This window comes from Oncorhynchus mykiss, chromosome 20 (assembly GCF_057628025.1).
Source record: "Oncorhynchus mykiss isolate SJ-2025 chromosome 20, ASM5762802v1, whole genome shotgun sequence".
NCBI classification, from domain to species: Eukaryota; Metazoa; Chordata; class Actinopteri; order Salmoniformes; family Salmonidae; genus Oncorhynchus; species Oncorhynchus mykiss.
Window position 1 is genome coordinate 33391752 of NC_143041.1, and position 18195 is coordinate 33409946.

Sequence of the window (18195 nt, forward strand, 5' to 3'; positions counted from 1 at the left end):
TGGCAAAGTGGGTGGGGTTATATCCTTCCTGTTTGGCCCTGTCCGGGGGTGTCCTCGGAGTGGGCCACAGTGTCTCCTGACCCCTCCTGTCTCAGCCTCCAGTATTTATGCTGCAGTAGTTTATGTGTCGGGGGGCTAGGGTCAGTTTGTTATATCTGGAGTACTTCTCCTGTCCTATTCGGTGTCCTGTGTGAATCTAAGTGTGCGTTCTCTAATTCTCTCCTTCTCTCTTTCTCTCTCTCGGAGGACCTGAGCCCTAGGACCATGCCCCAGGACTACCTGACATGATGACTCCTTGCTGTCCCCAGTCCACCTGGCTGTGCTGCTGCTCCAGTTTCAACTGTTCTGCCTTATTATTATTCGACCATGCTGATCATTTATGAACATTTGAACATCTTGGCCATGTTCTGTTATAATCTCCACCCGGCACAGCCAGAAGAGGACTGGCCATCCCACATATGCTCTCTCTAATTCTCTCTTTCTTTCTCTCTCTCGGAGGACCTGAGCCCTAGGACCATGCCCCAGGAATACCTGACATGATGACTCCTTGCTGTCCCCAGTCCACCTGACTGTGCTGCTGCTCCAGTTTCAACTATTCTGCCTTATTATTATTCGACCATGCTGGTCATTTATGAACATTTGAACATCTTGACCATGTTTTGTTATAATCTCCACCCGGCACAGCCAGAAGAGGACTGGCCACCCCACATAGCCTGGTTCCTCTCTAGGTTTCTTCCTAGGTTTTGGCCTTTCTAGGGAGTTTTTCCTAGCCACCGTGCTTCTTCACCTGCATTGCTTGCTGTTTGGGGTTTTAGGCTGGGTTTCTGTACAGCACTTTGAGATATCAGCTGATGTACGAAGGGCTATATAAAATAAATTTGATTGATAAACACTAACCAGAACAGCAATGGACAAGGCATATTGACATTAAGGAGAGGCATGCTTAGTCGAGTGATCAAAAGGGTCCAGTGAGTAGTGAGGTTGGTTGGGGTCACGGCGATTCAGACAGCCAGCCGGGCCATCGGTAGCAAGCTAGCATAGGATGGAGGTCTGTTTTTAGCCACCTCGTGCGTTTCCGTCGGTAGGATTAGTGGGGTTCCGTGTGGTAGAGGGGATCAATCCAATTCGCAAAAAAATAGATATAGATACATATATAGATACGTATATAGATACAGCCTGCCCTCTGGTGGTCCTTCCACAAGTTATAGAGGCCCAAGAAAATAAAAAAAAGAAAGAACATGATCTTAACTGCTAGGCTACCTGCTGCCCCAATTGATAAAGTGTACTGCACTGTTGAGGAGAGCCTGCAAGTAAGCATTACATTGTGCCGTTTATACCCTGTATCCTGTGCACATAACAAATAAACTTTGATTTGATTTGTGGACTGAAGATTTGACACTAAACATCTATGACTGACACTACACGCATGACTTTTACTGGGGTAGATGATTCACCGTAATTGTCTCATTATGTTCAGTGCAACTCTAAAGTACACTATGTACTGCAAATAGTCTACTCTAAAATCCAGTTCTATGCATCCACACTATTCAATGCAGACAGCAGGCCATTGTGGATGGATGACTGTGTGCGAGTTTGGTTATATCTGTGTGTGTGTGTGTCGTTCCCAGCGGTGTGGCTGAGGGTATCAGGTTCATCACATTAGAGCAACAGGATCCTCCATTACTGCCTGCTGGCCCACGCCTCACACATCAGCTGTAATGCAACAGTATCAGCCCCCAAAACCCAATAAAGGCTGCCACACGCCCGCTAGGATCAAATGTGGGATTGATTTAAGCCTCTGTCCTCCCCCATACACTGTACCAGGATCTGTGATATGTGTTAAAGGGAGGAACAGCGTAGCTTTTTAATATAACGCTCAAAGTCACTGGGAGATTTACCTTAAAACCTGTTTTCATTTACAGTAAAGGCTGAGCAGATAAGATTTCACTAACATCAAACAATGCACAACTGTTAAAAGGAGGTTCCAAGTATTTGCTTATCTGGCCTCTGAATTGTACTGCCAGTATGTGTGTGTGAGAGAGGGGTAGAGGGAGAGATCGGGGAAGAGAGGGGAGGGTGCCAGAGAGGAAAAAAGAGGGATGTGTCTGTGAGCTGTGTCCAAATGGGTTACAGATTGTTGGGAATCTCTCATGCTTGTCAGTGTCATTATAAAGCCATCGTTCAGACAGACGCCGTGTTTGCTTCATTAGTCTCAAGCCATTCCTCCAGCTCTGGACACAACCAGGGCTCTGGGGCTGGCTAACCCACATACTGCGCCACACTATATTAGGAATAACCCACATTTCCAAAATGACTTAAGTACTGAACAGCTGCACAGATTTTTCTGGGAAGAGAGAGACATCGCTAGCAAGAAAGAAAGAAAGAGAAAGATAGAGAGATAGAGATATTGCTAGTGGTCACGCATGGTCTAGTCAACCCATTCTGTCTGTATAATGACAATTGGCAATAAGAGACCAGCAGCATTAAGAGAACCTCCTACATTAACATCAGCATTAAGAGAACCTCCTACATTAGGACCAGCAGCATTAAGAGAACCTCCTACATTAGGACCAGCAGCGTTGAGAGAACCTCCTCCATTAGGACAAGCAGCATTAAGAGGACCTCCTCCATTAGGACCAGCATCATTAAGAGGACCTCCTCCATTAGGACAAGCAGCATTAAGAGGACCTCCTCCATTAGGACCAGCAGCATTAAGAGAACCTCCTCCATTAGGACAAGCAGCATTAAGAGAACCTCCTCCATTAGGACCAGCAGCATTAAGAGAACCTCCTCCATTAGGACAAGCAGCATTAAGAGGACCTCCTCCATTAGGACCAGCAGCATTAAGAGAACCTCCTCCATTAGGACCAGCAGCATTAAGAGGACCTCCTCCTACATTACCAACAGCATTAAGAGGACCTCCTCCATTAGGACCAGCAGCATTAAGAGAACCTCCTACATTAGGACCAGCAGCATTAAGAGAACCTCCTCCATTAGGACAAGCAGCATTATTCTGTCTAATTTAGTAGGAAATGAGGCTCAACAGAGAGAAAATAAAACAAACAGAGGGGGGAAAGCTGTATGAGAGGGGGAATGAGGGAGAAAGAAAGGGAGTAAAGCAGGGAAGAGGGGGGGGGGGGGGTTGTGAGAATATGACAGGGTGATTATTTGCCCTCTCCTAGTTGTAAGTGGTTGGCAACCTCTAACCCCTATGGGCCCCTTTAATGATAGATCACTGAGGCAGAGAGACAACCCTATCCGTACACCCCATTTGGAGCAAAATGAGTCCTGTCTGATGAAGTTCTCTTTTCCACATGTAAAAATACATTCACGCTAGCAGTGAAAGGCACATCAACATGCTAAGAGCCAATGCTAAGTGTCAGGTTGATGTAGTCTAAACAGATTTGAGTGACTGCAGCTGCAGGGTCCAGCCCCATTCAGATAGACAGCCACCCAGCCACAGAGCTACAGAGCTGCAAAGCCCAGGGCAGATGCTCAATGTGCTTTTGATATCAGCACCAGCAGCGCTAACAATCACTTCTCACACAGCACAGCACCACAGGACCAGATGCTACCAAGATCCCCATCACACACAACTACAAGCAGTAAACACACACACGGAAACACACACACGGAAACACACACACACGGAAACACACACACACACACACACACACACACACACACACACACACACACACGTTTGGCTCCCATGTCTGGCCAAATCAAGACCAAAAAAACTGTAAGCAACCATCCCCCAATGCCCCCAGAAGTAGCCTACAAGCTGGGGTAAAATTGAAGCTCATGTTAGTTGGAACATGCTTTGGGGTGACGGGTGGTGGTTTTAAGTAGTTCTCACCTCCTGGCCACAGCGTAGGACTCTGGGTGGATGCAGGTCTGGTCCAGAGGGTTGGGCAGGGTAGGTACAGCAGCTGAGGCTTTGGTCTTTCCCTTCCCCTTCCCCTTGGCTGCAGGCTTCTCCTGGGCTGCTTGGGCTGAGTTACCCCCTGCTGCATCACTACCAACACAACACCACACTCACTGAGTAGAGGACGGGAGAGCATCGCAAACAAGATTGTTTGCGAATTTTCAATTTAGTCAATTCAAAGTCATGAATTGAAATATCCTCATAATAAAAATAAGAATAATTTCAGTCTGCGCTCAGCTCTCAGTCTATGTCCATGGTATAACTAATACACTTTTTCCCTTGAGTGGGTCAATCAGTGAACCTGTGAACTAACTAGTGTATATTTCAATAGCTGCTCATATTGTCAATAATAGCTTTGTGATAGCTTTGCTCTACAAATCAAATGTACATTTTTATATATGGACAGAACAAGTTAGGTCTGACTACTAGGCTACCATTCTTTCAACATACCTTGTCATTGGTGGACTGACTATTATGACATCATTAGCTGCCTACTGTTGACATACAGCAATATCAAGAGGACAGATCAACAACTGATTAATTAACACAGGCCTACTAATATTTTACAGTCCAATATACAGTGGGGAGAACAAGTATTTGATACACTGCCGATTTTGCAGGTTTTCCTACTTACAAAGTATGTAGAGGTCTGTAATTTTCTATCATAGGTACACTTCAACTGTGAGAGACGGAATCTAAAACATCCAGAAAATCACATTGTATGATTTTTAAGTAATTAATTTGCATTTTATTGCATGACATAAGTATTTGATACATCAGAAAAGCAGAACTTAATATTTGGTACAGAAACCCTTCTTTGCAATTACAGAGATCATACGTTTCCTGTAGTTCTTGACCAGGTTTGCACACACTGCAGCAGGGATTTTATATTGGGTTCAGATCTGGAGACTGGCTAGGCCACTCCAGGACCTTGAGATGCTTCTTACTGTGTGTTTCGGGTCGTTGTCATTCTGGAAGACCCAGCCACGACCCATCTTCAATGCTCTTACTGAGGGAAGGAGGTTGTTGGGCAAGATCTCGCGATACATGGCCCCATCCATCCTCTCCTCAATACGGTGCAGTCCATCCTGTCCCCTTTGCAGAAAAGCATCCCCAAAGAATGATGTTTCCACCTCCATGCTTCACGGTTGAGATGGTGTTCTTGGGGTTGTACTCATCCTTCTTCTTCCTCCAAACACGGCGAGTGGTTTAGACCAAAAAGCTAAATTTTTGTCTCATCAGACCACATGACCTTCTCCCATTCCTCCTCTGGATCATCCAGATGGTCATTGGCAAATTTCAGACGGGCCTGGACATGCGCTGGCTTGAGCAGGGGGACCTTGCGTGCGCTGCAGGATTTAATCCATGACTGCGTAGTGTGTTACTAATGGTTTTCTTTGAGACTATGGTCTCAGCTCTCTTCAGGTCATTGACCAGGTCCTGCTGTGTAGTTCTGGGCTGATCCCTCACCTTCCTCATGATCATTGATGCCCCAAGAGGTGAGATCTTGCATGGAGCCCCAGACCGAGGGTGATTGACCGTCATCTTGAACTTCTTCCATTTTCTAATAATTGCGCCAACAGTTGTTGCCTTCTCACCAAGCTGCTTGCCTATTGTCCTGTAGCCCATCCCAGCCTTGTGCAGGTCTACAATTTGATGATGTCCTTAAACAGCTCTCTGGTCTTGGCCATTGTGGAGAGGTTGGAGTCTGTGGACAGGTGTCTTTTATACAGGTAACGAGTTCAAACAGGTGCAGTTACTACAGGTAATGAATGAGTGGAGAACAGGAGGGCTTTTTAAAGAAAAACAAACAGGTCTGTGAGAGCCGGAATTGTTACTGGTTGGTAGGTGATCAAATAATTTTGTCATGCAATAAAATGCAAATGAATTACTTAAAAATCATACAATGTGATTTTCTGGATTTTTGTTTTAGATTCCGTCTCTCACAGTTGAAGTGTACCTATGATAAAAATTAGACCTCTACATGCTTTGTAAGTAGGAAAACCTGCAAAATCGGCAGTGTATCAAATACTTGTTCTCCCCACTGTACATTTCTGTGAAGGAGGGTATTAGCGGAACAGCTCTCTGCCATGTCTGTTTCCATCCACGCAGTAACAGGCACTTAACTACCGCAACACCACACGTTTCCTTGCTCGTCAACGCGCTCTCGCCAACTACCATTGGCTTAGTTGACTAAACACTGTAGCTAACTACCTTTGTCATAATGATGCCTTAACTAAGGAGCTAACTACAAAATAATAGTGGTTATGTGCTTGACTAAAACATAACATTTTGGAAAATGTATTTGGCAAACAGTTCTCCATTTTCCTCACACATTAGTGGTGTCTCCGGACAAAGTGGTGAACTGCCATCTAGCTTGAGGGAAGTGGAGGGAGGAAATACTACGTGGGTGGGCTGGAGCGGAGAGCTAAAGATTTGAGGTCCTCGCCAAAGTCCTCAGATTGGCTCAGCTCCAACTTCAGACGGTTGAGACAAAAAACGCAAAGTGCCAACGAGAAGCCTATTGTTGCATATTTTAGGGTCGTTTTTAATACCAGCATACTTTGACCTCAAATTGCGAGCATGGTATGCAAAATGTGTGCAGGTTGGCAGGTCTGATGCTGCTGTACCTGTGGTTGGTGGGTTGTGTGTACCTGTGGTTGGTGGGTTGTGTGTACCTGTGGTTGGTGGGTTGTGTGTACCTGTGGTTGGTGGGTTGTGTTTACCTGTGGTTGGTGGGTTGTGTGTACCTGTGGTTGGTGGGTTGTGTGTACCTGTGGTTGGTGGGTTGTGTGTACCTGTGGTTGGTGGGTTGTGTGTACCTGTGGTTGGTGGGTTGTGTGTACCTGTGGTTGGTGGGTTGTGTTTACCTGTGGTTGGTGGGTTGTGTGTACCTGTGGTTGGTGGGTTGTGTGTACCTGTGGTTGGTGGGTTGTGTGTACCTGTGGTTGGTGGGTTGTGTGTACCTGTGGTTGGTGGGTTGTGTTTACCTGTGGTTGGTGGGTTGTGTGTACCTGTGGTTGGTGGGTTGTGTGTACCTGTGGTTGGTGGGTTGTGTGGACCTGTAGTTGGTGGGTTGTGTGTACCTGTGGTTGGTGGGTTGTGTGTACCTGTGGTTGGTGGGTTGTGTTTACCTGTGGTTGGTGGGTTGTGTGTACCTGTGGTTGGTGGGTTGTGTGGACCTGTGGTTGGTGGGTTGTGTGTACCTGTGGTTGGTGGGTTGTGTGTACCTGTGGTTGGTGGGTTGTGTTTACCTGTGGTTGGTGGGTTGTGTTTACCTGTGGTTGGTGGGTTGTGTGTACCTGTGGTTGGTGGGTTGTGTGTACCTGTGGTTGGTGGGTTGTGTGTACCTGTGGTTGGTGGGTTGTGTTTACCTGTGGTTGGTGGGTTGTGTTTACCTGTGGTTGGTGGGTTGTGTGTACCTGTGGTTGGTGGGTTGTGTGTACCTGTGGTTGGTGGGTTGTGTGTACCTGTGGTTGTTGAGATGGTCTAGAGGGTTGATTCTGATGAAGCCGGCACATTGCTGGTAGCTCTTAGGGCCCAGGCCCTTCACCAGTCTCAGCTGATCTCTGTTCATGAAAGGCCCGTTCGTCTCCCTCCACTCTGCTATGCTCTTTGCACGCCCTATATTCAGACCTGCCACGTGTCTGACACACAGACACACATGGGTTACTGCAGTAAAAAGCACAGAACAACAGTAACACCATAGTTGGTAATTACACATCTCTCCATTAAGGACACTTCGGAAGGGTAGCATAGTATTACTCGCAGGGAACATCATCAAGAGACTGTTGTTGTTACCCTCGCTCAGCCACCTATTGGAGCATGTGACCTGGAAAATCACACCAATGTTTAGGAATAAATCTCCCTGGGTTTCCCTAAGACATACATGTTCTGTGTGTGTGACCTTTTCCATTCTCCAGACTTTGAGGGGCTTTGCTCTGAGAGACCTCCAGTTTGCCAGTGCACTGGCAGTCCTCCCAGACAGACAGACAGACAGACAGACAGACCTAGTGTAAACATACAGTATGTCATCCCTCCTAAATAAAGGGCTAGTAATATTGAACACGTCCAGTGTGTCTGAGGCTCTGGAGTGTTGGGCAGGCCTGTCTGGGGCCCCTGTAAAAACCTCATTAACACCCAGGTAAACAGATGACCTGATCACTGACTACTGCCTGGCCCTGCACCTTCATCTCATAAAAGGCTTTCCCTTAGAAAAAGGTGTAATGGTGTGCTGTGTGTGTATAAAGAAAGAGAAGGGAGTCACTAGGAGATTTTGGAATGTAGTAATGACACCTTGAACACTAGTTTGTTGTTTTGTTGGTTAAGGCCAAGCGCCGAGTAAAACAAACATGCTGTAACTCTCTCCAAGCCTGTACAGAGGCAGACAAGGGGGGTGAGGGAGTGACTGAGTGTGTGAATGTGTTTTGGGAGTGTGAGTCTGCCTGTCAGCCAAACACTGGGCGGCAGGTAGCGTAACGGTTAGGCGCATTGGGCCAGTAACCTAAAGGTCGCTGGTGCGAATCCCAAGCAGACTATGTGAAGAATCTGCCGATGTGCCCTTGAGCAAGGCATGTAACCATAATTGCTCCTGTAAGTCGCTCTGGATTAGAGCATCTGCAAAATGACTAAAATGTAAATGATTCCCTCTGTCAGGCCTGCCCGTACCAGTCGGGCCAGAGTGGGAGACAGAGTGGGGCGTCAGACTAAACAGTGCGCTGGCGGTCAGATCGTGTGTGAAGGCCATGTTGTGACTGCTGAGGGAAACTATTCGGCCCTACCTCATCAGGGTCTCTGAGCAGATGTTGATGTCCACTCCCACGAAGCTCACACACTCCTGCACCACCCCGTCCAGGGCTGCCTTCAGAGAGCTCTGGGACACATCGTGCTGGAAAGAGTGATGGCAGCCATTACAACATGTGTCTCTCAAACAGCTAAAGCTACAGTATGCTAGCCCCCACACCATTACCCAGCCCAAACTATCCCTCTACCCAGCCTAAACTATCCTTCTACCCAGCCCAAACTATCCCTCTACCCAGCCCAAACTATCCCTCTACCCAGCCTAAACTATCCTTCTACCCAGCCCAAACTATCCCTCTACCCAGCCCAAACTATCCCTCTACCCAGCCCAAACTATCCCTCTACCCAGCCCAAACTATCCCTCTACCCAGCCCAAACTATCCCTCTACCCAGCCCAAACTATCCCTCTACCCAGCCCAAACTATCCCTCTACCCAGCCCAAACTATCCCTCTACCCAGCCCAAACTATCCCTCTACCCAGCCCAAACTATCCCTCTACCCAGCCCAAACTATCCCTCTACCCAGCCCAAACTATCCCTCTACCCAGACCAAACTATCCCTCTACCCAGACCAAACTATCCCTCTACCCAGACCAAACTATCCCTCTACCCAGACCAAACTATCCCTCTACCCAGACCAAACTATCCCTCTACCCAGACCAAACTATCCCTCTACCCAGACCAAACTATCCCTCTACCCAGACCAAACTATCTCTCTTTCCAGCCAAACTATTCCTCTTTCCAGCCAAACTATCCTTCTACCCAGCCCAAACTATCCTTCTACCCAGCCCAAACTATCCTCCTACCCAGCCCAAACTATCCCTCTACCCAGACCAAACTACCCCTCTTTCCAGCCAAACTATTCCTCTTTCCAGCCAAACTATCCTTCTACCCAGCCTAAACAATCCTTCTATCCAGCCCAAACTATCCTTCTACCCAGCCTAAACAATCCTTCTATCCAGCCCAAACTATCCTTCTACCCAGCCCAAACTATCCTTCTACCCAGCCTAAACAATCCTTCTACCCAGCCCAAACTATCCTTCTACCCAGCCCAAACTATCCTTCTACCCGGTACAAACTATCCCTATTTCCAGCCCAAACTATCCTTCTACCCGGTACAAACTATCCTTCTACCCAGACCAAACTATCCTTCTACCCGGTACAAACTATCCTTCTACCCGGTACAAACTATCCCTCTTTCCAGCCCAAACTATCCTTCTACCCAGCCTAAACTATCCTTCTACCCGGTACAAACTATCCCTCTTTCCAGCCCAAACTATCCTTCTACCCAGCCTAAACTATCCTTCTACCCGGTACAAACTATCCTTCCACACCTAAATCAAATCAGCCATTTTCTGCCTTATACACCAGCCCTGCAACCATCCGTAAAACTCTTAAACATACACAAATCCCCTTTCCAAAACAGTCATCTATTCCTCACCACTACTAACATCCCAAACCCTCCCAGCCAGCCACAAACACCTCGTTAAACTCTTCATTACATTTCTCACACTCTCTGACCACTGGTTTAAGAGGTTACCACGACTATCTGACATCAATGACATCAGTGCACTCAACATAATTAAATCTTTCTCAGTGAGCCATGACTATAATCCCCTGAATATGGCAGTTCATATTGGATGTTATTGTTATCCCTCCTATCCACCAATGAGACTCAACACAGCCACGATTACAAAAACCTGAGACACAAGGCTGTTTGGTAAGTGACCTGCTCTGTACTGTACAGTACTCAACTTTAATTAGGCCACAATCTTGAAAGGATTTAGGGACACAATATAAGCAGTCGTTTATGGCTGAATATCTTCCTGCATATCTGCCGACATGGGGCCATGAAATAAATAAATAGAGAGCGAGAGTGAGAGCGAGCGAGAACGAGCGAGAGAGAGAGCGCGAGAGAGAGAGAGACGTGCAGAGAGAGAGAGAGAGAGAGAGAGTGGGGAGTGATGAGAGATGACGAGACGTGCAGAGGGATGAGAAGACGTGCAGAGGCAGAGCCTGTTTTTGTTGGACAGGGTCGGGGAGTCTTCAAAGCTCTCCCACATGGGTTTTAGATTAGCAGAGGAGTTAATCCAGACAAACCTTTCACACTTCTAGGGCTGTTTAAAACTGAGATGGACAGAAAAAATAACATGAGGACAAAGTCCAAAAATGACAAGTGATTGAGAGCAAAGGGGGGAATAGTGGCTAGCCTGTTTGTTACCCCTAAAGTATGTACAGTAAGTGTCCATATAGAGTATGTTACCAGTGCACAAATTGTAGCAATGGCTCTCATTATTTTATACAGTGGGGACAGAAATTATTGGCACCCTACATAAAGATGAGCAATAATGTCTGTATAAAATAATTCAAATACTGAGCTATATTTTACGTACAATTTTATACTGATACAATTTCTCAAAAGGGATTTAACAAGTAATATATATTTTTTCTCAAAAAGGTAGTGTTCAAAATTGACGCCCTTAAAGATTCTTAGAAATCAAGTCAAAAGTTTAGTATTTGGTCCCATATTCCTAACACACAATGCCTACATCAAGCTTGTAACTCCACAAACTTGTTGGATGCATTTGCAGTTTGTTTTGGTTGCGTTTCAAATTATTTTGTGCCCAATAGAAATTAATGGTAAATAATGTATTGTGTATTTGAGTCACTTTAAATGTATAGAATATGTTTCTAAACACTTCTACATTAATGTGGATGTTATTGTGATGACAGCTAATCCTGAATGAATCATTAATAAATGATGAGTGAGAAACTTAGGGTAAAAAATCCTACCCCGAGAACATGCTAACCTCTCAGCATTGCTAACCTCCCCTGTTATTAGTATGTCTTCGGGGCATGATATTTGACCCACTGAAACTCTCACTCATCATTATTCACGACTTATTCAGGATTATCTGTAATCATGGTAGCATCCACATTAATGTAGAAGTGTTGGAAACATTCTGTTCTTATTTACAATAAAATAAACTCCAAAATGACACAATACATTATTTACAAGAAATTTCTATTGGGCACAAAACAATCTGAAACGCAACCAAAACAAACTGCAAATGACTCCAATAAGTTTGTAGAGTCACAAGCTTGATGTAGTCATTACCTGCTAGGAATATGGGACCAAATACTAAACCTTTGACTACTTTATTTCTAAGAATCTTTAGGGGTGTCAATCATTTTGACCCCTACCTTTTTGAGAGAAAAAAAAGGGCAATTGTATTAGTATAAAATTATAAAATATTAGTATAAAACAATGTTATTTTAGCATAAAATATAGCTCAGAATTTTTATTATTCATTTTATACAGTCATTATTGCTCATCTTCATCAAGGGTGTCATTTTCAAACCCCACTGTAGCTACCGTTCACGTGTTTATACACATTTTTGGATATAAATTGAAATTATATAATTTACGATGAATCTATTTTGCAAATGCTTTGGAGAGATTTATGCTTTAAGAATACTGAGAATGAATAGGATAGAAATATGAATTAAATATTGACATAAATATTTTTTTCAATATTATGATGTATATTATTCTTCTGATTTAAAGACTAACTATGCAATTATGATGCAATAATTATAATGGTGAAATAATAAATATATTTATGAGAATATGATAATGGAAATTCTTTATGAAATGAAATGTCCTAATACTGTTAGTTTTTTTTGGACACTAATCAAGTATTGATTAGGTTCGGAAGGGTGGTTTATGTGGGCTGAGGGGGTGACAGGACACAGGAAGCTGGAGATGACATCACATCCAGTTACTCTTCAGTCCCACAACGTCAGCTAGGCCTATTCATCTACATGATTGAGTTGCACTTCAACAACAAGACACCAATGATAATGTCAGATCATATTAAAATAAAATCGAATTGTATTTGTCACATGCATCGAATTTCAAATGGTGTAAACTTTACCGTAAAATGCTCGCTTACGAGCAATTTCCAATGATGCAGAAAAAAAATAAAATAAGTAACAATAAAATAGACTAGAATGGAGCCGCATACAGAAAGTACCAGTACCAGATCAATGTGGAGTTATATACAGGGAGTACCAGTACCAGATCAATGTGGAGTTATATACAGGGAGTACCAGTACCAGATCAATGTGGAGTTATATACAGGGAGTACCAGTACCAGATCAATGTGCAGGGTAAGAGGTTTTTGAGGTAGATATGTACATAAAGGCTGGGTAAAGTGATTAGGCATCAGGATAGATAATAATAAGGTATTTGAGGTAGATACAGTGCCTTGCGAAAGTATTCGGCCCCCTTGAACTTTGCAACCTTTTGCCACATTTCAGGCTTCAAACATAAAGATATAAAACTGTATTTATTTGTGAAGAATCAACAACAAGTGGGACACAATCATGAAGTGGAACAACATTTATTGAATATTTCAAACTTTTTTAACAAATCAAAAACTGAAAAATTTGGCTGTGCAAAATTATTCAGCCCCTTTACTTTCAGTGCAGCAAACTCTCTCCAGAAGTTCAGTGAGGATCTCTGAATGATCCAATGTTGACCTAAATGACTAATGATGATAAATACAATCCACCTGTGTGGAATCAAGTCTCCGTATAAATGCACCTGCACTGTGATAGTCTCAGAGGTCCGTTAAAAGCGCAGAGAGCATCATGAAGAACAAGGAACACACCAGGCAGGTCCGAGATACTGTTGTGAAGAAGTTTAAAGCCGGATTTGGATACAAAAAAGATTTCCCAAGCTTTAAACATCCCAAGGAGCACTGTGCAAGCGATAATATTGAAATGGAAGGAGTATCAGACCACTGCAAATCTACCAAGACCTGGCCGTCCCTCTAAACTTTCAGCTCATACAAGGAGAAGACTGATCAGAGATGCAGCCAAGAGGCCCATGATCACTCTGGATGAACTGCAGAGATCTACAGCTGAGGTGGGAGACTCTGTCCATAGGACAACAATCAGTTGTATATTGCACAAATCTGGCCTTTATGGAAGAGTGGCAAGAAGAAAGCCATTTCTTAAAGATATCCATAAAAAGTGTCGTTTAAAGTTTGCCACAAGACACCTGGGAGACACACCAAACATGTGGAAGAAGGTGCTCTGGTCAGATGAAGCCAAAATTGAACTTTTTGGCAACAGTGCAAAACGTTATGTTTGGCGTAAAAGCAACACAGCTGAACACACCATCCCCACTGTCAAACATGGTGGTGGCAGCATCATGGTTTGGGCCTGCTTTTCTTCAGCAGGGACAGGGAAGATGGTTAAAATTGATGGGAAGATGGATGGAGCCAAATACAGGACCATTCTGGAAGAAAACCTGATGGAGTCTGCAAAAGACCTGAGACTGGGACGGAGATTTGTCTTCCAACAAGACAATGATCCAAAACATAAAAGCAAAATCTACAATGGAATGGTTCAAAAATAAACATATCCAGGTGTTAGAATGGCCAAGTCAAAGTCCAGACCTGAATCCAATCGAGAATCTGTGGAAAGAACTGAAAACTGCTGTTCACAAATGCTCTCCATCCAACCTCACTGAGCTCGAGCTGTTTTGCAAGGCGGAATGGGAAAAAAATTCAGTCTCTCGATGTGCAAAACTGATAGAGACATACCCCAAGCGACTTACAGCTGTAATCGCAGCAAAAGGTGGCGCTACAAAGTATTAACTTAACCTGTTAGATCTCTAGGGGCGCTATTTCATTTTTGGATAAAAAACGTTCCCGTTTTAAGCGCGATATTTTGTCACGAAAAGATGCTCGACTATGCATATTCTTGACAGTTTTGGAAAGAAAACACTCTGAAGTTTCAGAATCTGCAAAGATTTTGTCTGTAAGTGCCCCAGAACTCATTCTACAGGCGAAACCAAGATGATGCATCAACCAGGAATTAGCAGAATTTCTGAAGCTCTGTTTTCCATTGTCTCCTTATATGGCTGTGATTGCGCAAGGAATGAGCCTACACTTTCTGTCGTTCGCCCAAGGTCTTAGCAGCATTGTGACGTATTTGTAGGCATATCATTGGAAGATTGACCATAAGAGACTACATTTTCCAAGTGTCCGCCTGGTGTCCTGCGTGGAATTCGGTGCGCAATTGCCAGCTGCTCGTACCTATCCATTTGATATAGGGGAGAAACCATGTGTCCAAGAACGATGTATCAATGAAGAGATATGTGAAAAACACCTTGATGATTGATTCTAAACAATGTTTGCCATGTTTTCAGTCGATATTATGGAGTTAATTTAGAAAAAAGTTCGCGTTTTGAGGACTGAATTTTCGGATTTTTTTTGGTAGCCAAATGTGATGTATAAAACGGAGCTATTTCTAATACACAAGGAATCTTTTTGGAAAAACTGAGCATCTGCTATCTAACTGAGAGTATCCTCATTGAAAACATCAGAAGTTCTTCAAAGGTAAATGATTTTATTTGAAGGCTTTTATGTTTTTGTTAATGTTGCGTGCTGGATGCTAACGCTAATGCTAACGCTAAATGCTAACGCTAAATGCTAACGCTAGCTAGCTACTTTTACACAAATGATTGTTTTCCTATGGTTGAGAAGCATATTTTGAAAATCTGAGATGACAGTGTTGTTTACAAAAGGCTAAGCTTGAGAGATGGCATATTTATTTCATTTCATTTGCGATTTTCATGAATAGTTAACGTTGTGTTATGCTAATGAGCTTGCTGATAGATTTACACAATCCTGGATACAGGGGTTTTTTCATAGCTAAACGTGACGCAGAAAACGGAGCGATTTGTCCTAAACAAATAATCTTTCAGGAAAAACTGAACATTTGCTATCTGAGAGTCTCCTCATTGAAAACATCTGAAGTTCTTCAAAGGTAAATGATTTTATTTGAATGCTTTTCTGTTTTTTTGTGTAAATGTTGCCAGCTGAATGCTAATGCTAAATGCTACGTTAGCCATCAATACTGTTACACAAATGCTTGTTTTGCAATGGTTGAGAAGCATATTTTGAAAATCTGAGATGACAGTGTTGTTAACAAAAGGCTAAGCTTGAGAGCTAGCATATTTATTTCATTTCATTTGCGATTTTCATGAATAGTTAACGTTGCGTTATGGTAATGAGCTTGAGGCTGTAGTCACGATACCGGATCCGGGTTTGGGAGATCAGAGAGGTTAAGGGGGCTGAATAATTTTGCACACCCAATTTTTCAGTTTTTGATTTGTTAAAAAAGTTTGAAATATCCAATAAATGTCGTTCCACTTCATGATTGTGTCCCACTTGTTGTTGATTCTTCACTAAAAAATACAGTTTTATATCTTTATGTTTGAAGCCTGAAATGTGGCAAAAGGTTGCAAAGTTCAAGGGGGCCGAATACTTTCGCAAGGCACTGTATGTACATAAAGGCAGGGTAAAGTGACTAGGCATCAGGATAGATAATAATAAGGTATTTGAGGTAGATATGTACATAAAGGCAGGGTAAAGTGACTAGGCATCAGGATAGATAATAATAAGGTATTTGAGGTAGATATGTACATAAAGGCAGGGTAAAGTGACTAGGCATCAGGATAATAATAAAATAAAGAACAGAGTAGCAGCAGCAAATGATGAAAGTAAAAGTGTGTGTGTTAGGTCTGTGTGTGCGTATGTAATGTGCAGTATGTGAATGTGTATGGGTTTTGTGTGAGTGTCAATGTACAGTCGTAGTCAAAAGTTGAGAATGACACATTCATTTTCACAAAGTATGCTGCCTCAGTTTGTATGATGGCAATTTGCATATACTCCAGATTGTTATGAAGAGTGATCAGATGAATTGCAATTAATTGCAAAGTCCCTCTTTGCCATGCAAATGAACTGAATCCTAAAAAATATTTCCACTGCATTTCAGCCCTGCCACAAAAGGACCAGCTGACATCATGTCAGTGATTCTCTCATTAACACAGGTGTGAGTGTTGACGAGGACAAGGCTGGAGATCACTCTGTCATGCTGATTGAGTTCGAATAACAGACTGGAAGCTCCAAAAGGAGGGGCACCACCAGTACAGAGCTTGCTCAGGAATGGCAGCAGGTAGTGTGAGTGCATCTGCACGCACAGTGAGGCGAAGACTTTTGGAGGATGGCCTGGTGTCAAAAAGGGCAGGAAAGAAGCCACTTCTCTCCAGGAAAAACATCAGGGACAGACTGATATTTTGCAAAAGGTACAGGGATTGGACTGCTAAGGACTGGGCTAAATAATTTTCTCTGATGAATCCCCTTTCCGATTGTTTGGGGCATCCGGAAAAAAGCTTGTCCAGAGAAGACAAGGTGAGCGCTACCATCAGTCCTGTGTCATGCGAACAGTAAAGCATCCTGAGACCATTCATGTGTGGGGTTGCTTCTCAGCCAAGGGAGTGGGCTCACTCACAATTTTGCCCAAGAACACAGCCATGAATAAAGAATGGTCCCAAAACATCCTCCGTGAGCAACTTCTCCCAACCACCCAGGAACAGTTTGGTGACGAACAATGCCTTTCCCAGCATGATGGAGCACCTTTCCATAAGGCAAAAGTGATAACTAAGTGGCTCGGGGAACAAAACATCGATATTTTGGGTCCATGGCCAGGAAACTCCCCAGACCTTAATCCCATTGAGAACTTGTGGCCAATCCTCAAGAGGTGAGTGGACAAACAAAAACCCACAAATTCTGACAAACTCCAAGCATTGATTATGCAAGAATGGGCTGCCATCAGTCAGGATGTGGCCCAGAAGTTAATTGACAGCATGCCAGGGTGGATTGCAGAGGTTTTGAAAAAGATGGGTCAACACTGCAAATATTGACTCTTTGCATCAACTTCATGTAATTGTCAGTAAATTCATGTAATTTGACACTTGAAATGAAATGCTTGTAATTATACTTCAGTATTCCATAGTAACATCTGACAAAAATATCTAAAGACACTGAGGCAGCAGACTTGGTGAAAATTAATATTTGTGTCATTCTCAAAACTGTTGGCCACGACTGTAGTGTGTGTGAGTGAGTGTGTGTATATATAGTCTAGTGAGTATGCATAGGGTCAGTGCAAGATAGAGTCAGTAAAGATAGTTTGGGTACCATTAATTGACTATTTAGCAGCCTGGCTTGGGGGTAGAATCAGAGCCAGTTGGTTCAAGAGTCGATGATCCGGTACTGTTTGCCGGATGGTGGCAGAGTGAACAGTCTAGGGCTACACATCGTCATGCAATGTGAAATCCATCACCTTCAGAATGGATGTGCGGTAGAAAGCAAGGCCACACTTTGAAAGGAGGAAAATTACATCTATCACTACTGGACAATACAATGAAACTAGTTTCTTAATATGTCCTCCAACTTTCCATGCCCTCACAGAGGTACTTAGGCTGTTGTGCAACCCATCTTCAATCACACGACCCACACACACGTAACATGTTGTCACTAGATCTACTGGTTGCAGCCAATCTGCCCCTTGCATCTGCTAGTCATTGTCCATCTGTCAACTGATCCCCCT

The 18195-nt window shown here is 43.6% G+C and overlaps 1 protein-coding gene and 1 long non-coding RNA gene across 7 annotated transcripts in view; one reads left to right on the plus strand and one right to left on the minus strand.

Moving 5' to 3' along the window:
• Positions 1-18195, minus strand: part of srbd1 (S1 RNA binding domain 1) — a 107140-nt gene that overhangs the window by 17598 nt on the left and 71347 nt on the right. For all 6 annotated transcript variants that reach the window (XM_036956125.2, XM_036956129.2, XM_036956124.2 and 3 more), the window contains exons 17-19: positions 8710-8816; positions 7399-7575; positions 3860-4018 (exon numbers count right to left, since the gene is read on the minus strand). In XM_036956125.2, coding sequence (XP_036812020.2) covers positions 3860-4018; positions 7399-7575; positions 8710-8816 — 443 coding nt within the window. The remainder of the gene's footprint in view (positions 1-3859; positions 4019-7398; positions 7576-8709; positions 8817-18195) is intronic.
• Positions 15008-18195, plus strand: part of LOC149974574 (uncharacterized) — a 423285-nt gene continuing 420097 nt past the window's right edge. Inside the window, exons 1-2 of the long non-coding RNA XR_016489482.1 lie at positions 15008-15140; positions 15509-15570. This is a non-coding gene — a long non-coding RNA (uncharacterized LOC149974574). The remainder of the gene's footprint in view (positions 15141-15508; positions 15571-18195) is intronic.